Consider the following 27,349-nt stretch of genomic DNA (forward strand, 5'->3'; position numbering starts at 1 on the left):
TTAAGGTTATCGTGTTATGCGTATTGGTTTAGTTTGGGGGGGGGGGGAGAGGCCCCCCATCATATGTTAAAACTTACTAGTTCTTTACATATACTTGCACGAAAATGTCTTAAAGCAGAGATCATGCGATTGGAAGACCCGTGCGCACACCACTATCGAGGCTGCCTGTTAAAACTTAAACCCTTAGGTGTATTGATTATTAAATAATAGTTATTAAGTACAGAGGTTGTAATTTTTTCGTACAGAATTTAAAAGATTGAAAAAGAATAACAACAATTTATGTTAGCGTTATACAGAGATTAATCACTAACAAAACACACAAAAAATGTATTTTACAAAATTGAAATTTGCAGAATATAATTATTACTGGTTAACAACTTTACGTTTATGCCCGACGACTAATCGAAAAGTCTCCAAACGAAAAAAATATACAAAATTGGTTAAAATCATACATATATCTTATTCACCCTCGATTTGAGCTTTACAGAAGTCAGCTCATATATGCATAGTGTTTCTTCCATTTTTTTTCAAAATACAACATATGTTTGATTTTCCACTTCTTTTTGTTTTCTATCTTCTTAATATATATAAATCTCGTGTCACAATGTTTGTCCTCAATGGACTCCTAAACCACTTAACCGATTATAATAAAATTCGCACACCATGTGCAGTTCGATCCAACTTGAGAGATAGGATAGTTTTTATTTCGATTAATGGTCTTAATAATTTATAATTAATAATAAACTGATTATCAATGTTGATTGGTGTTTAAGCCCGGGAAACAATGGGTACTTCGTCTCCATGACAACGTTGCGTGCTCGAGAGTCGGGAAACCATCGGTGCTATTCGTTTTTTCTTTGGTACATTACAAAGCAATGTATTAAGTTTTTGTCAAAATTAATTAATTTTCATTTTATTTCATTTATTATAACTGTAAATAAGAGATTTGGTCTCATTTCCTCCCCCATTAATACAACCGTGCGAAGCCGGGTCGGGCAGCTAGTATGTTCTATAGTTTATTACAATCGTCTGTAATAAGCTACAAGATTGTAATAAACTCATATAAAATTAAATCATCGTAGTTACAATTAAGGTGAGTTTAAATAAAATGTGTATTAGGGACAGAAAGATTTATTTATTCACAATATATGACAACCATTAATAAATAACAACAGCAAACATGGGCAATGCAACAGGATTCAGGGGAAATTAACCAAGGAGGGCCTTGCCGTAGCCGAGAGACGCGCCGTAGCCCAGAGGGGCGGCGTAGCCCAGGGGGGCGGCGACCTTAGCGACGGGGGCGGCGTAGGCCAGAGGAGCGGCCACCTTGGCGACGGCGGGGCCAACAGCCAGGGGCGTCTTGTGCACGACGGCGTTGAAGCCGTTGACGGGGTCGGCGGTGTACTCGACGGTGCGGCGGGTGCCGTCAGGCTCGGTGAGGCTGTAGCTGCCCTGGACGACGTCTCCTTGACGGCTCTCCTGCTGGTTCTTGGAGTCGCCGGTCAGAGCGTCCTGGATGTCGTAGGCGTAGTTGTAGGACGGGTTGGGGTCGTAGTCGGTGTCGATGGCCAGGGGGGCGGCGACCTTAGCCACGGCGGGGGCGGCGTAGGCCAGGGGGCGGGCGGCGTAGCCCAGAGGGGCGTGCGCGAGGGCGGGGGCGGCGTAGCCCAGAGGGGCGGCGTAGCCCAGGGGGCGGGCGGCGTAGCCCACGGGGGCGCCGGGGGCCACCACGGCGGGGGCTCCCAGGTAGCCGGCGCTGGCGGCGGCCACGAGGGCGGACAGGACGATCAGCTGTAACACAGAAACACACGGCATGAGGCCCGGTCACGTGGTCAGGAGGAGTGTGGAGTGAGGAGTGTGGAGTGTGGAGTGAGGAGTGTGGAGTGAGGAGTGTGCAGTGTGGACTGACGGAGCAGTGGACGGTCAACTCACCTTGCAGGCCATGTTGGAGAACTGTGCTGGGACTTGTGGCCGGCTGGCTTATATACTGCAGTGGCCGCTACACGCCTGCACCACTTTCACCAGCTGCAAGGTTGGCCGCATTGAACTTGAGTTGCATGCGAGGGTGGGCCGCCGGACCGCCTTCCACATCTACTGCTTTTGCTCCGTTAATGCGGCGGCGTCTCTTTTAGAACAAATGAGCTCTAAGACTTTGCGACGCGTTTGTGAGGATGGTCTTTACGAATATTTCCGTGTGCCGTTCAGTGAGCTATGTATTATTTTAGTGTTCTCTTGCACAGGAAGCGCCGTGAATAATTTCCGTTTTCTTGACTGGTTCTTTCAATGTAAATCATCATTGCTGAAAGGTTACTTTATGTAAAGTGTAATATTTCTATTTATAGTTAAGTCTAATTCTTCTGCATGCTCCAATGAATTGAGACACTGTGCATGATTATGTAATATCTGAATATTATTTTTCTTACCTCCACATATAGATTCCTGATTTTTTAAAAAGCCCTTTTAATACGAATGAAAGGTTTTGTTGATAAATAACATGAAAAAAATTCATCCACTATAATGCTGGAATCAAAATAGCATGACAGATACAATGTGAACCACACAATGCGACAGATAAATCTTCGCATTATTATTGACGTGTGGTTTTTAACCATGTACCAAACAGAATAAATGGAACGATATATATAAAATTGTCTTGCCATAACATTCGCACTAAATAATCAGTTTGTTTGAGGGATTGATTTAGTTTAAAACTAAATAATTATTTGCAAAAACATCATACGTAATTGTATTGTAAGTATTGACAAAGTAATTAGAAGAAACAAACTCTTGGGGTAATTGGATAGAAAATTAGTTTATTCCGTGGCATCCGTCCTGGCACCCAAAGGTATTATTTATCATCTCTCTCGCAAATAATAAAAGATGACTTCCTTACGTTTTCAGTGACAATATTGGTTAATTGATTTCATAGAAGCGCGATATTCATTTTAAGTGGATTTAGAAGAAAAACTACCTTTTGCAGTTTTTACCATGCATGGTGTGACATGATTTGCGGAAAATTTTACTTGGTTCTTTTGAGATGACGATGGGTTTAGTGGTTATGAACTTTGAAACTTCATGTGTGTATATATAATTATGATTGGGGAAAAACTAATTAAATACAGTTTTATTTATTACCTCATATTTACACTATTAGTTAAATTACAACACTTAAATTGTCTGTCTTCAAATTAATCATTATTTTATCAAGTCCACAACATACCCTCTCTGGAGCAAGATTCGACAGTGGCTCTCCATGCTGTTCGTCTGCCACCGCGCACCGTCGCACACGCGACACAGCCATTGATGCCACGGACCCCGATGCGCCTATCTTCTCACACGTAGCCTGTCGCTCGTCATCCACTTCACTTCACTGTCCTCGCAGGTCTACCTCGCCACTTATGTACCTCTCAGCTCGGTTCTGGAAAGTTCCCGCAGCCCTTCGGAGTGTCGCGTCATCGCGGTCGACTTGGCACTCAAGAACATTGGCGTACTAGTTACGCCAGTTCACGTAGACGGGGTTCTGTAAACGTGCCGACTCTTTGAGGGGAAGGACAGGCGCCGCTCTAATCGGATTATCGCGTCGCGGGCTGACGTGCGCTCTCTTACCGGGAGTAGATGCCTTCTGGGTGTCCCTTCGCTATATATATATATATATATATATATATATATATATATATATATATATATATATATATATATGATGTACCAGAACTCAACGTAAAAACCGAAAACAGTTTTAGGACAATTAATTACTGTTTAAATTAAAAATATTAAAAAAAAATTCAAATGTTTTTATCAAATACATTTTTCAAAAGTTTTATAATATTCAATATGCGCTTTTTTTTTTTTAAGATTTTTGACTACAAATTTTAGCTATTCACTCTAAAAATTGTAAAAAATATTACTATGCTAACTTAGCAAGTTGTAACCACCCGTTAAAATAACTTGTTAAGTTGTCATAGCATGTGTTTGTGTGTATGTGTTTGTGTGTGTGTGTGACTTCAAATGGCAGAACATTTACCATCGGGTTTTAAGTTACAATTTAGTGAACATTTAAGCAATTTCAAGTAGCAATCTTGGCAGCAAAACGGTGTGTGTAAGATTCTATAAACTATGTTATATCGTTAGTTTAACATACGTTAAATGAAAAACAACGAATTAGTAATCATCATCGGGATTTGACTTCGCGATCAAAATATAAAGTCTCAGGATATGTTTCGATGTGTAAAGTTAACAACTTCGCAACTGTCTTATCTGTTACTGACCTCAACGTAACAAAACTGTACCAAAGGTGATGAGTCTCATCCAGCGATGTGTCACCAGCGAAGACGAGCAGTGACTGGATGGACTGTGGAATGAGCGATGCTGGTAACGTCCTTCTTTTCTTCGGGAAAGACGTCTCGGCTCGCGAAATGGTAAGCTGTCGACTTGGGACTCCGCTATGTTTGTAACGTTCTTCCTTGGTTCAGGGGAAATAATCGTGGCTCTCAAAATGATCAGCTGGTGACTCGAGATCTGTATTTATTCCTATTTCCATTGTTGGTTTCAGCAGTTGGTAGTACATTCCAACTCGAGCCGCATCTTTATTACAATTGCCGACGTCTTAGCGGCTCAGTCCAAAATGTTAAAATCTCAAAATAATTTTTTCGACGTCACTGTCACCTTCGATGTAACTTGGTATCAGTCGTCAATAAAATCTTTCTTCTTGAGCATTTTACTGCCGCGAAATTGTACCTTAAATTCAAAGTTTCTTATTCACAGCTAGTCGATACAAAAACAAAAACTTTCCAGAACGTTTTCTTGTTTTTTTCTTTCCGAGTGACGATCAAATTTTGTCTCTTAGAACATCTGCTAGTCTAACCGACTTAGAGATGTTACCAAACTTACTTATTCGTGTGGGTTCGGTAATTTAGCATGTATAATTTAAATGCAACATTAACAAACTGATATAAACATAAAATTTACACACATAAACTTGATCGCATATTTTCGAAAGTTTACCACTTGATATAGTACTTAAATAAATTATCGACTTTTTACATACAAACACTAATTTTACAACACTTTCTATTGGCATTGAATACATTACATTTTTCCGGCATGGATTTAATATTACTCGTCGAAAGTATGGCGCATAGAGAACATAATTACTTGGTTTTAGAATAACACATTTCCAGGACAAAACAAAGTAGCACATGTAGTTACTTCTCTAAAAGGTGCTCAATTACTCTTCATTGTGTGGATTTTAAAAGTTGCCCATAACTTAAACACTACGACACATTTATATTTTGGTTTCATTATTCAGAAACATATCAATAATATCACTATCAATAATATCAATCGTATCAGCTGTTCTCGGCTTGACGTTGAGTTCTAAGCCATTCTGTATTTGTGTGTGTGTGTATGTATATATGTATATATATATAATTTTCTGAACACGATAACGGCCGTAATTTTGCACAAATCACTTCAAGACTGATATAAAATAAAGAGATGGATAATCTCGGTTTATTTATTGGGCAAAATCAGTCCAAGGAGCTAGAAATGGGGAAAGGTTTTGGACAAACTATAGGTAAACACTAAACTTCCTTAACATGAAAAATAATATTACATCCTTTAATTTATTGTACTTTGGAAAAAAACTATACCGAATACTTTTGTTTGATTAAATTTTTGATACGAACAACCTTAACTGCATGGTTTTGAAGGACAAAAATTCCATAACCTCCTTAGTAGGTATTCTTTCAAATCCGTTATCACTTTTATTAACATTTTAAATAATTTCTGTATCGTTTGCCTTAATTTTTTATACAAGCAACCATAGGTGCATGGGGTGAAAATGAAAGGGGTCAAAGGACACCTAGGCTGGTATTTATAGTCGCATCTTGAGCAATGTCTTGAGACTGTCTTGACGAAGACGGTCTTTTTTCTCAAGGCAGCGATTTAAATCGCCATGTTTCATAGTCCGCGAACAAGACGAGCTTCATGAAGACTGCATGCTCAAGCAAAAGCTTGTTTGCCGTACTTACGGCTTGACGAAGCACTTACTTGAGACAGCCGAAAAGAGACGAGCATACACGAACTTTGCCGATTGAACTGTTTTCGTTAAATATTCTGGTACTATTCACACCCAGCACTGAAACCCCAGAATTTGAGGCTATTTATAGTAACAAGATTTAGTGAGTACATATCACTACATTCGAAGTGCATTTGTACGTTGATGTGAGGAATTCGTTTATTTTTTTAATACTCTTGAATCACACATGGAAAAATTGATGTTTTGCGACCACAAATATGCACACCTTCTAGTACATCTCAACTTGTGTCACTTGAGATGAATGAAATTAAGAACTTTATAGACTTTTGTCTTTCCTGTGTAAGTTTAACATTAAGAAATTATGTATCTAACTATTTAATAATACCCTTTGAAAAACTAATAAAATTAAGTTAGCATCTTCAGAACTGTTAATACTGAATTACTACTTCGCCGCCTGAGTATTGGAGTGTTCTATGTCCACTTTTTAGGTTTTTTATGCTATGGACACGAAATTAATATTAGTATTCATTTGTACTATATCCACACACGTCTACGCACATAAAAATGTTTGTTCTTAATTTAAGACCAATATTATTTTGTTCTATGTCATGCTATTCATAGCTATTTGAACTTTCAAATGCTTATATCTCAGTTCCTACTTCAATGGACATAGAACACTCCAATTCTCAGGCGACGACTTGTTTAAAAGCTACTTGTCTTTACAGAATTATCAAAAAATATTTCAGGTAGTGATGATTTTTTTTTTGATAATGTTATTCTGATTCAGCTTCAGGATAAGGTAAAGTAAATGTTAGTTTAATAAAAATATCAGATTTAACTACACAGTAAAAGAAACTTTTTGATTTAAGTAAAAAAAATGTATGTTTAGAATTATTATAACAATAAGTTTGAACGAATCTGATAAGGGTACATAGTGAGGAACTTAAAATTTTTGTAAAACCCTTTATAAAATGTTTGTTTGTTCATCAATAATATAAGACATTAATTTCCTCATATAATAGGTTATTTTTTCTTGTTCAAGTTACTTGTGATTCTATAATTTAATCGTATTATAAGTAAAATATATAGACTACAGTATGTCTCAAAGCCTACTGCATATGAAATAACCAAAATCAATGAAATGAGCTATGTAGGGGAAGGGGGGGCAAGATGGGGACGCTAAGAAGAAATTGCCTTAAAAAAATAATGGTTGTTGCTAATATGGCGACAAATATTTCTACAGGTGCACAAAATGTCAGGCTATCTTTGTAAACTAAAATGATAGTTACAGATTACTCACTGAAAACAATGGCAAAACATTTACGATCTCACGATAACACCCCATCTTGCCCCATACATGGGGCAAGATGGGGCATAACTTGGGGCAAGATGGGGTACCATTATTCACACATGTCACATACATAAGCAGTGTCTTCGTCCTCATCGTCTTCTCCAGCACATGCACAGTGAGCCCACCCTTGACATTCTATACACTTAACCCACGCTTCCGTTGATTCAGAAAACAAATGACCACAAAAAATACACTTAGCATCGTCAGTTTCTTTCACTTCAGAACCTTTGTCCTTTTTCTCTTTGGGTGGGCCTACTCTTCTTTGTTGTCATCATTCTGTGCTCTAGGTTCAGCTTGTTTTTGCAAGAAACAGCACGTTTCCCAGTTTGAGCTTTCAGGTCATTTATATATGGCGATTCAGTTAAAATAGCAGTTTTCCCACGGCGCCGATCACTATAATTGTTCCTTTCTTTGCCGAAATGGGGAAACGGCATTGTATCTTTTGGGGATACTCGACTCAATGTACCAGTGTTATTTTGTACAGTGGAGAACGAACAGCTAGGAAATATGCAATTCTTGTTTACTACAGGATTCGAGGACTCTGGTATGCTATCTTTTTCAGTGACATTATCAGGCATCATTCTGTCAGTAGTTTTGGACGAACAACTAGGAACAGAATTATCCTTCCATACTTGAGAACCCGAAGATTCTGGTATGCTGGCTCCTTCAACGACACTAGGCGCTGGTCTGTCAGTTGTTTCGGAAGGCAAGAAATCACTATCCTGAAAGACCTCAGGGTGTATTGGCCATATTCCCGTGGTTTTGAAACCATTGATGGCTGTCGTCATTGTGGCTTCTCGTAGAATAGCACTTCCAAACAAGCTGGCTATCTGATACATTGTGACAACACGCCCTGGGTGGCATCGCAACCAATGGTTACTGCAACTTCATAATATGTGCTGAGTGGCTTCATGAATGTAACGTCCAGTGGCTGGAAACGATGTGTGCAGTGCGGCGGGAAACAGAGGAGGATAACCCCGTTTACTCTTGCTAGATCAATTAGTTCAAGATTTTTTGTTTGTGTAGAATGGCCGTCAAACAGTAATAAAACACGATTATTTTTGGAGGCGTTAGTAAATTGCATAAACCGCTTGAACCACCTTACAAAAATGTCGGACTGCATCCAGCCTGATGGATGACATTCGGCCCAAGTTCCAGGTGCAGACCCATCCAACAGTTCGTCTTTCATTCTCTGTCGAGGAAATATCATCGGTGGCATGTAAACGCCTGGTGCACGGACATAAAGTTCTACAGTTACTGTTTGTCCTCTCTCTGCCGATTTTAGAGCTCCAACTTGTTTTCTTCCTTTCGAAGAGATGGTTTTCGATCTTCACTTTGGCACTGATGACACACTTGTTTCATCGCAGTTGTACACTCTGTCTGGAGTAATTTGGTATTGGTCATACAGCTGTCCTAATAGTTAAAAAAATTGGTTTTTACTAGACTATTACAAACGAGCAGGTATGGTTTTTAAACCTATAATATAACTACAACTTATCAAAAGCATTACTCTTGGCATGACAATATTTAGGAGCTTTTAAGGAGCAAGATGGGAGCAATGTTAAGGGGCAAGATGGGGACGTCCCCATCTTGCCTCAACTGTAGCATAATACTTAAAAGAAGTATAATAACTTTACAGCTTTTTTAGTCAGTTCCGCGGTTACAGTATTAAATACCTCAAACACAATGTTATTCAATACAAGCCAAGAAATATAACATTTTAAATCGTGGCTTACCTGTTGGCCTTGCCAAAACCAATTAAAATAAGATCAAAACAGTGAGATACAATAAAATGGCCACCGAACACAACTAAATACTCCAAGCTTACTAAAATCTTGTACGCCGAGCCAGCGTGACTTGCTCTTCGATATTAAATCCTTTCCCGTAAGATGGCAGCACCATGCAGACAAATAAACACCTGCCCCATCTTGCCTCACGACCCCATCTTGCCCCCCCTTCCCCTATTTAAATATATTATAACAATTAGATTTTAAAAAATTAATCTAATAAAATTTCTCTTAAGGCTATATTGTCATTTTTCATTAACTGTAACTGTAACTATAAAAAAAGTACTGTCAGTGCCAGGATTTGAACCACACTCGTCTCGTTTTCTCTATTCATAGACATGAAACCCAACTCTCTAACCATTACTCTACCAAACTTCTAACGAATATTAACGGAAAATTATTTCATATCAATATTGTAATGCCACTTTTTCTTAAATTATTTTTAATGTATTCTGGGTGTCACGAATGTGGAATTAAATCGTCTGATTGTGATATGTACCATGAACCATCATTAAACGCATCGTTTTCCACATCCATTGTACTCGTTCTGTGATCGATATGTAAATAAACGTGTCTGTTTAGTACCTGAAAATGTAACCACTGATCACAAACAAACACTAAACTCATTTAAAATACATATGAAATTGCTTCAACACTTCATACAGGATTTATTTAAGTTTAAAAATACGAGGTTCACGAGAATCCGCCATTTTCTACATTGCGATCAGAACAAAAATTGCTTGAAACATGTCTGCAGTGGTCTTGGCAAAGACGATCTTATTCGTGTTCTTAAGCACGGTCTCAGCGACTATGAAACATGCTTCTACGATGGTGTTCTCAAGCAAAGACTATGAGACAGGAGAATGCCCTCTCAAAAATAAGAAATATGGGACTATCATAAGATGGTCTTCATCAAGATTGTCTTGTTTGCGATCACTTGAGATCATCTCAAGCAACCTCTATGACACACAAATGTTAAATAAGAATGCATATAAGAATTTCTTGACGAAGGAATTGCTCAAGACGTGAATATAAATACCACCCCTAAACTCATAATTTCCGTACTTTGTTTCCTATTTAATCCATTTTTATTTGTAGTAAACCTTCTAAATTTTATGTAAAAATTTGTCTGAAATTTTTTTAATACGACCAACAATTACTACAGGGGTGGAAAGATAGGCATAGTATGAAATTCGTTTTAAGTTATTGGAAACATTATTACATGCTTACATGCCACAGACCAAGTGAAGGCCATTTAATTCTTACCTAGAATATTCTAAAAATGTTAACGTAAATGGTGGCTACTTCGCATAGAAAACGTTCTAAATTTTTTCGTTACATGAAACATTAAATATACATTTAATCGATCTTTATAGAATTTTGGAGAACGTGTAGGTTTTTGTTTACATTATAATTTTTTCTAAATGTTCCATAATGTCTAGAATGTTTCAATATAAATTGGAGTGTGTAAATCTACCTACTACTGCATCTGTGTTGAAAGCGGTTTTTTTTTGTTAGTTTCAGTGCTCAATGGAAGTTCCTTACCGTTATTGACGGCATTTATACATGCACATTTTTATTTCTGCGTTTGTTCGTTGGTAACTTGTCAAAATTGTCTTTGGTAATAAAACGATTATCGTTGCAGTTGTTTATTTTAATTTAAATTTATTTCAGAAGACATAACGTTCGAGAGTATGCCTGGTGGATAAGCGGGGACAAGGTCTCATATAATAAACTTACTAGTGTTTCACACACTCCTGCACAAGAGGGGTGTTTAAAGCAGTGATCATACGATTGAAAAACACGCACGATGACAACTATCGAGACGGCCTTTTATATAACGTTAGGTGTATTAGTTGTTAAATAATAGTTATTATAAAACCCAGAGACTGTATTTTTCGTACATAATTCATAGGACTTCATAAGAATAACGGAAATTTCTGTTAGCATTATTCAAAGCGTAACTGCTAACAAACAATGAAAATTATGTATTTCAGAAAGTAAATTTTATAGGTTAATAACTTAACGTTTATGCCCGTCGGCTAATTGAAATTGTCTTCAAAAGGCAAATAGGTAAGATTATTTAAAATTGTACATGAATCGTATCCAGCCTTTTTTTTTTAGCCTTTCCGTAAATACGCCACTACAGTAGTCAGCTCATACAGGTAAATTGTTATTTACATTTTTTGCAATGCGAATTCTTGATTTACGTTCTTTTTTTGGAGGTTATAGAGTTAATTACTGTGGCCTGTTGTAAGCTACAGCTAATAACTTTACTGGAAACATTCGAATATGAATATCAGTTGTATCAGTTGTGAGTGACATATAGCATTTATCATTCTCAGTCAGACGAATCACGCTGCAAGTCACTATCGCTCTTAGCATGGCTGTGATCTCACAATTACATTAGGCTACTAACAATTTATTTTCGTTGCATTGTTATCAGTGTGAAAGATTATATTACTGTGCAAGTTGCAATATTATCGGTCATATAAAACACGAGATATTAATATATGTGTATATACACATATGTATGGACATTTTGGAATATAAAAGTTTTACTAAAGTAATTTATATATCAGTTTTTCCTTACATATAAGCTTCTTTGTTTCATTTCCGTTCAAAAAAATTGTAATAATTCATTTTCCATTAGGATATTTGTACCTACACATAAAGAACATGTATTCGTTACGCAGTGCTAAATAAGCTCTTGGAAAATAAACTTAATTAAATAATTGTAGTTATACGTGAGGTGAGTTTAAATAAAATGTGTATTAGGGGCAAAAATATTTATTTTTCACAATATGTGACATTGATTAATAAATAACAACAGCAGACATGGGCAGTGCAACAGCTTTCAGGAAGTTAACCAAGGAGGGCCTTGCCGTAGCCGAGAGACGCACCGTAGCCCAGAGGGGCGGCGTAGCCCAGGGGGGCGGCGACCTTAGCGACGGGGGCGGCGTAGGCCAGAGGAGCAGCCACCTTGGCGACGGCGGCGACACCCAGGGGCGTCTTGTGCACGACGGCGTTGAAGCCGTTGACGGGGTCGGCGGTGTACTCGACGGTGCGGCGGGTGCCGTCAGGCTCGGTGAGGCTGTAGCTGCCCTGGACGACGTCTCCTTGACGGCTCTCCTGCTGGTTCTTGGAGTCGCCGGTCAGAGCGTCCTGGATGTCGTAGGCGTAGTTGTAGGACGGGTTGGGGTCGTAGTCGGTGTCGATGGCCAGGGGGGCGGCGACCTTAGCCACGGCGGGGGCGGCGTAGGCCAGAGGGCGGGCAGCGTAGGCGGGAGCTGCAGCGTAGGCCAGGGGACGGGCGGCGTAGCCCAGAGGGGCGGCGTAGCCCAGGGGGCGGGCGGCGTAGCCCACAGGCGCGCCGGGGGCCACCACGGCGGGGGCTCCCAGGTAGCCGGCGCTGGCGGCGGCCACGAGGGCGGACAGGACGATCAGCTGCAACACAGAAACACACGGCATGAGGCCCGGTCACGTGGTCAGGAGGAGTGTGGAGTGAGGAGTGTGGAGTGTGGAGTGTGGAGTGTGGAGTGTGGAGTCAGGAGTGTGGAGTCAGGAGTGTGGAGTGAGGAGTGTGGAGTGTGGAGTGTGGAGTCAGGAGTGTGGAGTGAGGAGTGTGGAGTGTGGAGTGTGGAGTGAGGAGTGTGGAGTGTGGAGTGAGGAGTGTGGACTGACGGAGCAGTGGACGGTCAACTCACCTTGCAGGCCATATTGGAGACACTGTGCTGGGACTTGCGGCCGGCTGGCTTATATACTGCGGTGGTCGCTACACGCCTGCACCACTTTCACTGGCTGCAAGGTTGGCCGCATTGAACTTGAGTTGCATGCGAGGGTGGGCCGCCGGACCGCCCTCCACATCTACTGCTCCTGCTCTGTTAATGCGGCGGCGTCTCTTTTGGAACAAATGAGCGCTAAGACTTTGTGACGCGTTTGTTAGAATGCACTTTACGAATATTTACGTGTGCCATCCAGTGAGTTACGTATTGAAAGGTGACTTCATGCAAAGTGTTATATATATATATATATATATATATATATATGAATGTGTGTGTAATATAATTAAAGCTAGTTCTAATTCTTCTGTATGCTCCAATGTAATAAGTCACTGTGCTGGGATATGTCATGCCTGTTTACTCCTGATATAAAAACAAAAAAAAAGTATTTTATAATACGAGGGTTAAAGAATTATTTTTTTATGAACGTCCTGAAGGGTTATCTGTGACCGTTATCACACGCTCAAAGAGCTAACCAAAGGAGTTACGAGGTATGCTATTTTTCAACCAGTATTATGATTGGATTTACAACCTTCTTTTCTTTCTCTCCTGTTTGTCTCTAGTGAGTTTTGAGGTTATTTAGTTATACCGAAGAAATTTCCTATTTACTGAAAAAAAATTAGGTTTGCTGATACACGTTTATTTGATTGATAGTTCCCTATATTGGATTTATCACGCAATTATTTCTATTTTTGTCATTGTAAAGCTTATTATTTTGTTTTCCAGCCTAACTTTTTACGTTACTCTGGTCTGGTTTTAATTAACAAGCTCCAGCGTGTAATCGCCGGCTGGGGCGTACGCAGGGTAAAATTGTGTGTTTGTTCGTGTGTGTGTGAGGGGATATACCCCTCCCCTTTCCCCATCATTCCCACCAACAGAAGGAAAGCATTTGAAAGCAGACAGCGGGAAAAGTTGTTGCATTTCCCTGCCCTCCCACCAATTAAAATTTTACGTAAGCTCCTGAACCGCAGGGATGAATTAACTTAATTATTGTGTGATACTGCTGATGACGTCACCGTTACACTAGGCAAATAATGATGCTTCAACAAGTGTACAGAGATTGATCTTTGGTTTGCGGAGTCATGAAATGAAGTTAGTAGTTTTGTACTGAGAGCTGCGGATGCATTAAAAAAAAAATAAACATACATACATAACATACATGCTCAAGATGGCACGGTTTGATCACCTCTCTTTGCTACCGAGGGAGGTAGCGGCATGGTAAAAATATGGGTATGCTTTCTAGAAAACCAGGTGTGACTGCCGGCCCCGGATCTTTGATTGGCGTTTTCCTTGACTTTCCTAAACCCCTGCGACAGGAGTTGTCTAACCTTTTTTAAACCTGGCGGCATCCCCAACACCAATAAATATGAGGTTCTTCCCCCCCCCCCCCAATAGTTTAAACAAATTTTATTGCACAAACACACAAATATAATGTGTGAATCGATTGTTTGAAAAAAAATTGAAATTTTTAATTAGAATTTAACTGACAGTTTAACTAAGCTAGTTGATGAATAAATAAAATATGGAGATTTGAAGGAAGAGGTGTAGAAACTAACTTGCGGAAACGGTAGGTATTACGGGGAAGTACTCTCTCGTGGCCAGTCACGAACTACTTGTTGGCTTCTGGGCTGAGCCCAGTGCCCGAGTCTCCGGCATGCCGTGTTGCAGCTGTTATCTTTGGGGGGTAAAGGGGGTTAGGCCCCGCCAGCGAATATTATTCTTTTCTTTTTGCCATAATTCTAATTTATAACTACTTATTACAGTTGGCATGTCAAGGCATAAATCATATCTCCGAAACCTTTTGTACCTCGTTGCAATCAAGTATTTACAAACATGCTCTAGTCTGTGAGCGCCGCAAGGAAGTAACTTATTATTTCACCTGAGCGACTACAACTATCATAAAAATCACACCAGTTCACAAAAGGATGTTTCAATAAGTTGTTAGAGCTACTATGACTAGAGACCGGAAAATTAGCGGGTTCAATGACCTCCAGGATAGACTCGACTACACTCTATACATTCGGGCAAATGCCACCTGTTCATTGGCTGCTGACTTGTGAGTCGTCTCGACCGAGTGTCTGTGATTCGACACTTCTATGAGAGAGGGTCTCCAATTGGCCCTCATTGCTCCAGATTAACAGTGAATCAATTGCAAAAGCAGCACTAAGGCATGATTATTTGAATTGTAGCATATCACGAAATGAATCCGCGAATTTTTCATGTCTCTAACTATGACTTGTCAAGTAAAAAAAAAAAATTAGTACGGGAGCTTTATTGCAAGCGGTATCAAAATATCTGGAATTGCAAGATGACGAGACCTAATCCCCCTCAACAAGTGAGTCCTGGCGTTCTGGCGCAGTATTTATAAAATTTCCGATCGCAAGGGGCCTCTGAGACCAATCGCAGCACAGCTGAGATCGGCCACTTTGTAAATACGGAGCCAGAAGCACCAGGCCTCAGTTGTCGGTCGCTCTTGTTAGCGGCTGCGATGACAGGCACATCATCGTGCACGAGCAGGGCCGGCGCGTCCATACAGGCGAACTAGGCAACCGCCCAGGGCGCCAAGTAGCTGGGGGCGGCGCAGCACGACACATAACAGCTCATATAACATGTTTAACGATTATTGAAACTAGATGAAAATGGATTTTTGTAACAGTTTGGAATGTTTATATTGTCACGTGGCACCTAGCCGGTGCCACCACCATTTCTGTCACGATTCACCTTCAGAGGGGGGGGGGGCGAGAATCGTAGCTCTTTACATAGAAACAACTCGCTTGGCATCAACTAGTCTTAACTTCATAAAATACTTTACTGTACCTAGGATCATAGGTTCGTCATCCCGTACAGGATGTCTGGTGAGAGCTGAACTAAGGAGATTTTGCAAAATAACATAATACTTAATTAAAATTATTTTATTCTTAAAGTCAAATACTCAACATCATTTTAAAGAACATTTAAATAGCGGGATTACAATTTAAAACAATAATCTCTTTACTTCCTTAACGATTGAACGACCTTACAAGAGAGAGAATGAGAGAACTTCACTAAACACTTCCCTAGTCCTTCCGAATACCTCAAATCATAATTAATACTTAAAATTAAAACAAAGATAAGTCCATACTCACATTTTCCGAAAAGCCTTTCTTGATCGATTACTTTAAAAAAATAACGTAGGGGCCTCTCCTGCCCTTGAAATCCCGAACGAACATTACATTTTAAAAACTATGACGCGTGACCCCTGACGAGGGCCATAGCCTCCGCCCGAAAGCTTGACGACTACATTATGACCTAACTTAAATTAAACGACTCGTGGCCTCTGGCGTCGACCATAGCTTCCGCCCGAAAGCTTGAATTCCTACATCACGAACGAACTAACAACTCGTGACCACAGGTGAGACGCATAGCCTCCGCCTGAGTGAGCCTGAATTCCTACATCACGAACGAACTAACAACTCGTGACCACAGGTGAGACGCATAGCCTCCGCCTGAGTGAGCCCCGAGTCACCAATCACTTGCGCTTAAATTCGCGCGCCCTGCCGCGCCTAGCATAACAAAAGCTCGTTATTGAAGTCAAATTTACTAAACAACTAACTAGAACATCTGGGAAGACTACCCCCCCTCTACCCCAATGTGCAGGCCACACCGCGCGGCTTGTTACGACAGCGCGCCCCAGTAACTGCGGCCAGTGGCTGCGCCAGCGCGCGGCCAAACAAACAAACAAAATTCTGCAAGCCCGCAGCGCGCCGCGCCGGCCCCGTGCCCCAATTACATGGTCACGCCACTTGCGCTGACGAGTGAACAGAGCAGCCAGCCCAGAGTCCCGTCAGTAAAGTCCCTAAATTTGATTTCAACAACCCTGCAAAATTTCAACCCGCGACATAACCCTCCCCTCACAGAGCTCGAGCCCCATCGAGCTACCTCAAAATTACAAATTGTCTTTTTCCATTAAACCATAACTATAAATTCCTCATTTCACAAAAATAATAATTTTCTTAGTTCCTTGCTGTCTGAACATACATCTAGATTCTGCATAAGATTTATTTTAAAACAACAAGTATTCATAAAATTAAATGTAAAACTTTTATCTGGTTTGTTCTCACAGGAACCTTCAGAGGCTCGAGTTCTCAATTCTAAAAAAATTGTTCTGTTAGTGAAGCTCTCTTTACAAATTAAATTACTGTTCTTAGTTTCTCAGTATTCGTTAAACAATGTGCAAATTCTTGATAATTATTATTTTTTTTTTTTCAGTTTCCGTTTATTACCATACTTCTTTCGTTCTTCAAAAAAAATTAAGTGTCCTTACAGTGTTTCAATTAATTAAACTCTTATCTCGTGAAGGTTGGTGCAACTCCTCGAAGTCAGTGTTGTCGAGAAGAGTAGCTCCCTGGGCTGGCCATCAGCAAACACCACTCAACTCCAACAGCTACTGGACTGGCTTCCAGGGCAGCTCACAACTTCTCCCCACATCTGCTTCGGAGTTGTGCCATCCTCATCACGAACAGATTACAATTCTGAAACATCATCAACAGGCATTACCATCACGCCTGACAAATACAAAACTAACTACTAAACTGCAATCGATGGGCAAGGATGCAAACACACAAAAAAATAAAATTAATTAATTCAACTGCTAACATAAAGTATCCCACCCTTAGCATAATCTAATCAGGCAAATAATTTGATAGGAAAAACTTAAGGAAGGGAAACATGACCTCCAATAATTTTCCCTAACTCTTGAGTCTTGATCTTCTCTATACAGCAAATAGTCCCCACGAAGTAACTGGGTTGAAGGTCAGTTCACATGACCCACCCATAACCTCTTCTACTCTTCTTTTCTTCTGGGGGCAACCACAATGCCCACCAATCTCTCTCCATGGTGCCGAACCAGCTATCCCATGAGAGTAAACAACGTAGTCAATAGAAGCGCAGAGGGGAAACACCAATCTCTGGCTTGTCGAGTCATAAAACTGCTTTATCTTCTTCTTCTTCTGAGTAAAAATATCTGACTAACCTTGCTTCTATTCTTCCAAACAGTAAAAGTTCATCAGGTATCTTCATGAAAGAAACATTCTAACTAATAATTCTTCATTTTTCTTCTTCTTTATTTCTGTTAGTTGTAATAGAAGGCCATGTTAGGGAGGTTATAGGGAAAAAGAGTGGCCAATTCCCACCCCATCACCCACCTAGATCATGACTAATTAACTTTTAAACTTTCTATTTCAAACAAATAAAAAAAAAACATTTTTTTTATTCAAACTTTTAAACTATAATTACTTTTACTTCATAACCTCAAAAGCTAATCAATAATTCTAAATGAAATTGTGATTTACTGCATCCTTGTTCCATCCGATCTGTTTGTTTATAACCTTTCTTGTAAAGTATAAAATTTTCAAACATTACTAATTCAAAAAAAAAATTAAATTCTGGTGTCCTTTGAGTTACAATTAAATTTACTATTTCTTAGCTTGAAATAATTTAAGTTTTCAAAACTATTTCATTGTCTAATTCACAACACCTAAAAATCAACTCAAAACAACAAATCATCAAAATCAATAAGATCATCTGACCTACCTATCAGTACTGTGAACTTGAACTGTTCGTACACATTTATAATAAGCTATTGTATTTAAATTCCAACCTAAATAAGGTTTAAAAAAAACTACTAATCCCTCTGTAAATTAAGAAAATTAACTTTAAAAATTAAACTTAATGTATTAGTTCTTTTTGACAGCTACCACAACTCACTAGTTCCATTACATTACTATAACCTAAAAAGTTCTGTAAATAATGTTTATAACAAAAAAAAACTCCAGTTACTGTCTTCCATAAAAAAAAATAAAACTTTACATGACCTTATTAATCTCCACTTGTAAGTCCATGGCTGCCAGCTTTCTCTTCTCTTGAATCTTCAGTCTTGGCTCTTGTTTCAGTGATCTTGTATCTTGTCTCTCGAACTCTTGTCATCTTGTAAACTGGACTGCTGCTCAGCTCATCTTAAGGAATCTGTAACAGTTTCAAAAATACATGTTAATTTAAATTACATAATTCCTGTTCTTTGGTCCTAAAAAAAAATTGTATTATTAGTACACATTACCCTGAAACAACATTATTATTCATTGTTTATTACTTAAAAAAAAAATGCTTTACCATAAAATCCTTTTTTGTTCTTTTCATTAGGCCTATTTATTTTCCTTCTTCTTAATTAAATTCTGCTTCAAATGTTAATCCTAACTTAAGACCTACCATCTATTTATTATTCATTACCTACATTATTTATGTTACCCTAAAATTCCCATAAGTTTCTAATACTTCCTATCAAAGACATTCTCTCTAAAAAAAAATTTACTTGTGACTCTTAACTTAACAAACTTAAAAAAAACTTTTACACTAGACTTAACTTATTATTCATTCTTAGTTACTAAATTTCTATATGTAAACTTTAGTACTTACAAACAAAAACTGCCTATTTCTCTCTACCTCTTAATCTCTTTCAATTATTACAATAATAATGTTACCTTGCATCTTTAAACTTTCTTCTTTTCAATTAAATTAGACATCTCATAACAATAAAAATTCTGCCTATACTCTTCTTATGGGTGTCCAACCCAACAACAAAATTTCAAATTCTCAAGTTTCCTTATATTTAAATTATGCAATACAAATAACCTCTGTGGTGCCTGTACCCTTTTATGCCTACCACCTTCTCCTCTCACATCATGACAACTCTTATTCCTCGGGGTCTGTATTCACTGTTACAAATCAAATATCTCAAAAAAATTAAAAACAAATTTATTATTTTAAGAAAACAAAAATTTACATTGACTTTACTATGGAGCCTGGAAATCTTAATGTCTCACAGCAGCTAACATGACTAAATCCCATGGAACCCCAGGTTTACATAACCTGTGCCCAAAAATTTAAGCATACCAGGCTTTCTCTGCACTGGTTTTACAGCATCACACACTATTTAGGGCCCCTGATCTGCCATCAGTCCCAAGGAGTTTTCCCACAACCCCTCTCTACACAAGCGCCTACCGCATTCCTCTCAATTGGCTATCGGTTTTACGGCATTCTTTTGGGATCCGACCATCAAGTTAGGGCTAATCGAACACTAAACCTCCATACTTCCAAACTAATGTAAATCAATTAAATTTTCTCTGTAAATTCTAAAAATCAAAAAAAATTATTCCAACATGCCAAAGAAACTTCCAAAAAAAATTCATAATCTTATCTTCAAACCATTAAAATAAAAATAAATAGATTACTCTGTTTTCTCCTTAATAACTGTAAACTGTCAACAAATATCATGTCGTAAATTTTAACTATGCTTACTGACTCTTAATCATAAAATCTCATTTGTCCTAATTAATAAACAACCGATTTCCTTAAAATCTCACTGTATCTCTCACACTCAAACTTCACTGGTTGAATATCTCAATAAATTCAAAAACAATTATCTAAACTCTTAAAGAAACTCCTCCCCAATTATTCAAATTACTTCACCTTATTTTATTTCATTACTTAAAACACCTTACTCAAAAAAATTAATTAATTATCTAGCTATCTTCCATTATTATTTATTTACCGAACAAAACTTTCTCCTAAATTAATTTAGTAAAATTCAATTTCACATTAGGCAAGTACACTAACTCTCTACAGCAATGTTTCTCATTTCCCTCCTTCCTAACTGAATCCAATCTTACTTAACCTCCAGGGAATTTACCTCACAAAATAACCAAAAATTTCACTGTAGTGCCTATCTGCTATAGGCCCACTACACAGCAAGGGACTCTAACCCCACCAACAAACTTCATTGAAATGGTACCCTATCCCATACAGGATAGCCACTTCGGTACTACCATGGGGAACTCCTGCCCCAAACTACTCACAACTCTCAGGATTCTCCTGACCCTTAATTCCGTAGTCAGCCCATCTCCTATGGTCTGCGCTACAATTCCCTTTCTTCCCAGGGACACAACACCTCACCTTAGGGTCCCTCGCCCTAATGAAAACATTAATTTTGTCTCTCTGTTCTTTTGGAGTAAATTCCCTCTACACACAAAATCTAGCCTTCCCAGTTTTCTCAATGCTTATCGATTTTATAGTGTACCTCCTTAATAATGTTTACAAATCCCAAAAAAATATTTTTAAAACCGAGGTAGAATTTAACTAACAAAAACATAAACAACTTACAACGAAACACTTCTAGCCTATACATCATACACTTCTTAAATTAAATTACTTACATACTGAAAGTTCCTCTTCTCCTAAAACACACTTAAATTTAAATTTATTTAACCAATAGTCTATTTTCTTATCGCTAAGTTACCGTACAGCTGATCAAAACAAGGTCACGGCCTGTCCACGTCTCCGTATGAGCCCGTGACGTCACCGAATTCCATCAGGTGCGCCAACCCTCGCTTGCGGTTCCTCCGTTCTCCGCTAGGTCTCAGCACCTCCCAGTCACGTGTTCACTCTGCCACGTCCACTGACGTGTCGTTCTGAAACAACTCTCAACATTTTTCTAATTAAAACAAAACATCACTATAAATTCTATAACTCTCTTTTACATAAACTCTCGTTTTCTCTTTAATTCCTTTCTAACGTTTATCCTTCCCTCGACTGATTTAATTCGTACGTCTCGTCTCCTACGCGCACGAAAACAAAACAAACTTCTCTTGAAAATAATTCCTATTTACGACAAAAAACTTTATTTTAAATTATAATTCTCTTAACCTACAATCTTAAAATGAACTTCAATTAAATTAAACCACTTGCATTATCTCTAATAAGCATTTAACTTATAACGTATTCTCCTCACGTAATAATCCCCGATATAAATCTACAATAAATTCAACGACTTAAAACAACTTATCACTATAAACTTTATCCTTACAAGTATCCTCAAATAAACATCTGTTACGTCAAAAAAAAAATCTCAAAGACTTCCTCCACTATAGACTAAAATTCCGTAATCCTCTCCTCAAGTAAACTCTTAATAACCTGCTATCAGAAGCTGAAACTAACTTAATAATAAACATAAAAATCTACCTCTCTCTCTCTCCAGAAATAGAACCTACCCGGCGCCTCCACCATTTCTGTCACGTGGCACCTAGCCGGTGCCACCACCATTTCTGTCACGATTCACCTTCAGAGGGGGGGGGGCGAGAATCGTAGCTCTTTACATAGAAACAACTCGCTTGGCATCAACTAGTCTTAACTTCATAAAATACTTTACTGTACCTAGGATCATAGGTTCGTCATCCCGTACAGGATGTCTGGTGAGAGCTGAACTAAGGAGATTTTGCAAAATAACATAATACTTAATTAAAATTATTTTATTCTTAAAGTCAAATACTCAACATCATTTTAAAGAACATTTAAATAGCGGGATTACAATTTAAAACAATAATCTCTTTACTTCCTTAACGATTGAACGACCTTACAAGAGAGAGAATGAGAGAACTTCACTAAACACTTCCCTAGTCCTTCCGAATACCTCAAATCATAATTAATACTTAAAATTAAAACAAAGATAAGTCCATACTCACATTTTCCGAAAAGCCTTTCTTGATCGATTACTTTAAAAAAATAACGTAGGGGCCTCTCCTGCCCTTGAAATCCCGAACGAACATTACATTTTAAAAACTATGACGCGTGACCCCTGACGAGGGCCATAGCCTCCGCCCGAAAGCTTGACGACTACATTATGACCTAACTTAAATTAAACGACTCGTGGCCTCTGGCGTCGACCATAGCTTCCGCCCGAAAGCTTGAATTCCTACATCACGAACGAACTAACAACTCGTGACCACAGGTGAGACGCATAGCCTCCGCCTGAGTGAGCCTGAATTCCTACATCACGAACGAACTAACAACTCGTGACCACAGGTGAGACGCATAGCCTCCGCCTGAGTGAGCCCCGAGTCACCAATCACTTGCGCTTAAATTCGCGCGCCCTGCCGCGCCTAGCATAACAAAAGCTCGTTATTGAAGTCAAATTTACTAAACAACTAACTAGAACATCTGGGAAGACTACCCCCCCTCTACCCCAATGTGCAGGCCACACCGCGCGGCTTGTTACGACAGCGCGCCCCAGTAACTGCGGCCAGTGGCTGCGCCAGCGCGCGGCCAAACAAACAAACAAAATTCTGCAAGCCCGCAGCGCGCCGCGCCGGCCCCGTGCCCCAATTACATGGTCACGCCACTTGCGCTGACGAGTGAACAGAGCAGCCAGCCCAGAGTCCCGTCAGTAAAGTCCCTAAATTTGATTTCAACAACCCTGCAAAATTTCAACCCGCGACAATATTGATATAAGTAATTATTTAAAGTCCACGGGGACCTGTTTATGATTTGTAATAAGTAAAAAAGTAAAAAAAAAAACACAAGCCTGCTTACATTTGATTTTTGACAAAATCTTAGGCTTACGTGATGTATTTTGAGGAAAGGAAAATTTTTTTTGAGGTGTCCGGCCCGGGGGGGGGGGGAATTAAGGTTTTTCGCCTAGGGCGCCAATTTACCTTGCACCGGCCCTGTGCACAAGGACACTGCCTCAGCCCAGAAGCCAAGCAGTGGTGTGCACAAGTGAAGAATGTGTCGTCAGGGAATGTACAGTTAGTTCAAAATTAATGATGACCCAATCATCTCCTCAAATACCATCGAAGGCTTCTAAGTTTTCAGAAAAAAAAAAGATTCGAAGAAAAATATTGGAGAAAATAAAGTATATTAAAACATTCAACAGTGATAACCTCTGAAACTTACTGGGTCAATTTTGTTTCTTCACACATCCTGTTATCATTGTGCAGTAAAACTGCATGTTTTGAAGTAGCTTGAATTCTGGGTTGTAGCCGTGTCATTGGAAAATAATTCACCAACGTTTCGGTCGATATTGCAGTCGCCATCATCAGGGAGCAGTTACCTACTGAGGTTCTTACCAGTTGTCCTGCCGTTATAATTCTCTTGCCTGAGGGTAAGGTGCTTCCTGATTGGCTGGTTTGAGAACTGTGTGAATTTCATGCTTCCTAAGAATTCTTTCCACTTGGTCAGAAATTCCTTTGACCTAAGGAATGAAGGCTTTATTAGGAAGATGTTCGCAGGTTTTTAAGTGTTACACAAGTTAATTTAATTTCTTTATAAACATATCAATTCTCTAGAACTATCATTCATATATTTTATATTGAATTAATTCCAAAGATAAAGCACAAAAAATATATGTGGAATCATTGCAATAACTAAAAAAAAGCTAAAATACATTTTACGGTGACTGATTGGTCATTAACAAAACAAACAAAAAACGTAGGTAAGCATAGTTTTGTGTCTGCCACACAACTGTGCTGTGGCACAAACCAGAGACAAACACCCTTTAACTCCCCTTAAAAAAAAAGTGATCCTAAACATCTAACATCGGTACCGAGAAAATTAATGAGTTCTCATGTTGCAATTTAACTATAATACGAAACTCAGGCAGGAAATTTAACGTAGAATTCTTGAAAATAATGCCCAGCGCGATAAATTATATGCAAATTGTGTTTTCCTCTATATCTCTGGACGTGAACCACACGTAGTTTCCGCACCCGCCGCTAGGATTTGCTACGTCGACAATAGCATTGTGTGATTAGCAGACCGAAATGTTAAACTGTATAATGAAACGGTTCCAATAAAATTGAAAAAAGACTTGAAGAAATACTAAAGCCCGGCTTAGGACCTGATTTTTGACAAGAAATTTTATTCAAATACAGGCCAGCTTGTTGAAAATTCATCGAACAGTTAATACCATGAAGTCTCCCTGTGTCTTTGTGAACTTTGATTCGCGTCATCCGGCACAGATGGTAGCACCGTGGTTGCACATTTCCGTTCTATTCAACGAAATCACTCCTACCAACTGTCGCGTACAGATATAATTTTTTTACAACTTGAATAAACTCTGATCCGTCTTGGAATCTAACCCGAGATCACCGATACTTCAGTTAACGCTCCTTGCTACAAAATAAAATAATTTTCGCCGACAGCAATACAGAAATAAAAATTATTTCCGGAATTAGTTTTTTTTTTGAAGTTTCTTAGGTTAGCTAGAGTTAAAAAAAATTTCAGCGTCAAACATTCGTGATGTTTAAAATTTACAATTTAAAAACTTATTTTAAATGTAGGGATGATAAAAAAAATTACGCACCAATCCAAGAAACATGTAAACTTTTAAGAGTTGCAACTTTTTAGGGCTACATGAAATTGTATGTATTGAAGTAAACATAAGTTAAATTATGTGATTCATAATTATCGCAAAAGGCATGGACGTAAAATAAATTTAACCAATTCCTCTACCTCATAACAATTTCTGAGTCGCCAGAGTCGAGCTCACGTGGCGAGGGTCCCTAGTTCGATCCCAACATTCCATGGCTGATGTTCATGAGCCATGAGACGGTGCTCCATTGGTTGGGAGCCCTCTTCAGACCTCTAAGGCCCCGTCACATCGAGGTTATTTTATTTAACTGCCACTACTATTGATTCGGTCAGTTTCCTGTAAACGTTTTCCGATGTCACTTGCAATTTTTTTTGGGACCACAAATTTTTCTCACCGGATATTTACTAAACGTTGTTATCAAGGTGTAAAAGGTCACAAAAGTTAACATAACTTTAAACATTTACGTGACCTTTCTACCGATACAAATGGGTGTTTATGTAATTATTACATATTGTTAATTATAAGTATTATTATAGTATTATTTGTTAATTAATGCAGTATTAGTATAGTATATAGTATTAGTTAAGTATTTAAGTAATCTATTGAGGAAATCTGAGTAGAAATATAAACTGCAAAATAAGTAACTGATAAATATAGTCCTCAAATTATAATGGCACTACAATGATATAATATTGGGCTTGTGAGCCCCTAGACGTAAGACTAAGCACGACCGTGTGACGAAAAGAACCGCGACATAGTCTGCGAGGACCAGCAAAGAGCGGGAAACTAGCGGAGATACGCTGATAAGGCGTTATGCGCGGACACGTAACAAACATGCAACCGTCGGGCGGCACTGCGTCAGCCTGACCGACACGGCCCGTTTCGAAAACGCCGCCGACGGGAGTGGTGCAGGCGCGAGGAATAAGTTGTCCGCCGAGGCGTGGTCAGTGATGCAAGGCTCCAGCAGCCGCCGCTCCAGTGCCCCACATTCCAGCTGGCGGCGCGTCAAGTGGCGTGGGAGCGGCCCTGTCCGCGCGCGGCGGCGGCGGGGGACGCCCCACGCCCTCGGGCAAGTCGGGGGAGGAGCATCTTCCCCGTGCGGCGGGAAGCGCCCCGTCAGCGCATCCTTGCGCGGACGACCCGGCGTGGAAGACGTTTAACCGCGTGCTGGAGGACGGTCCAGCGGCCCACCCTCGCACGCAACTCAAGTTCAATGCGGCCAACCTTGAAGCCGGTGAAAGTGCTGCAGGCGTGTAGCGGCCACTGCAGTATATAAGCCAGCCGGCCGCAAGTCCCAGCACAGTTCTCCAACATGGCCTGCAAGGTGAGTTGACCGCCCACTGCTCCGTCAGTCCACACTCCACACTCCACACTCCACACTCCTCCTGACCACGTGACCGGGCCTCATGCCGTGTGTTTCTGTGTTGCAGCTGATCGTCCTGTCCGCCCTCGTGGCCGCCGCCAGCGCCGGCTACCTGGGAGCCCCCGCCGTGGTGGCCCCCGGCGCCCCCGTGGGCTACGCCGCCCGCCCCCTGGGCTACGCCGCCCCTCTGGGCTACGCTGCCCGCCCCCTTGCCTACGCTGCCGCTCCCGCCTACGCTGCCCGCCCCCTGGCCTACGCCGCCCCCGCCGTGGCTAAGGTCGCCGCCCCTCTGGCCATCGACACCGACTACGACCCCAACCCGTCCTACAACTACGCCTACGACATCCAGGACGCTCTGACCGGCGACTCCAAGAACCAGCAGGAGAGCCGTCAAGGAGACGTGGTCCAGGGCAGCTACAGCCTCACCGAGCCTGACGGCACCCGCCGCACCGTCGAGTACACCGCCGACCCCGTCAACGGCTTCAACGCCGTCGTGCACAAGACGCCCCTGGGTGTCGCCGCCGTCGCCAAGGTGGCCGCTCCTCTGGCCTACGCCGCCCCCGTCGCCAAGGTCGCCGCTCCCCTGGGCTACGCCGCCCCTCTGGGCTACGGCGCGTCTCTCGGCTACGGCAAGGCCCTCCTTGGTTAATTTCCCCTGAATTATCCCGCTTCGTTATTTATGTACTGGTTCACACATTGTGAATAAATATTTTTCATCTTCCTCAAAGTTTGGTGTTTTTTTTTCCTTTATATGTTTGACTCCATATTGAAGATGATGTTTCTATGTAAATTTTTATCAAATTTTGAAAAGGCTTACTTATGATTCCGACCTGACTATGCAACTTTGTTAT

At 40.1% G+C, this 27,349-nt stretch overlaps 2 protein-coding genes across 4 annotated transcripts in view; one reads left to right on the forward strand and one right to left on the reverse strand.

Annotated features, from left to right (window-relative positions):
• The window catches only part of LOC134537554 (neurobeachin-like protein 1), a 611,081-nt gene that overhangs the window by 164,193 nt on the left and 419,539 nt on the right, over nucleotides 1-27,349 (forward strand). The window lies entirely within an intron of this gene.
• On the reverse strand, nucleotides 1,210-25,368 carry LOC134537221 (uncharacterized). The gene is made up of 5 exons (XM_063377486.1): nucleotides 25,313-25,368; nucleotides 16,538-16,763; nucleotides 14,978-14,992; nucleotides 12,046-12,472; nucleotides 1,210-1,826 (listed from the first exon to the last, which is right to left on the reverse strand). Exons 1-5 carry the CDS (start codon nucleotides 25,366-25,368, stop codon nucleotides 1,210-1,212), a joined length of 1,341 nt encoding a protein of 446 aa, XP_063233556.1.

This window comes from Bacillus rossius, chromosome 12, assembly GCF_032445375.1.
Source record: "Bacillus rossius redtenbacheri isolate Brsri chromosome 12, Brsri_v3, whole genome shotgun sequence".
Taxonomy (NCBI): Eukaryota; Metazoa; Arthropoda; class Insecta; order Phasmatodea; family Bacillidae; genus Bacillus; species Bacillus rossius.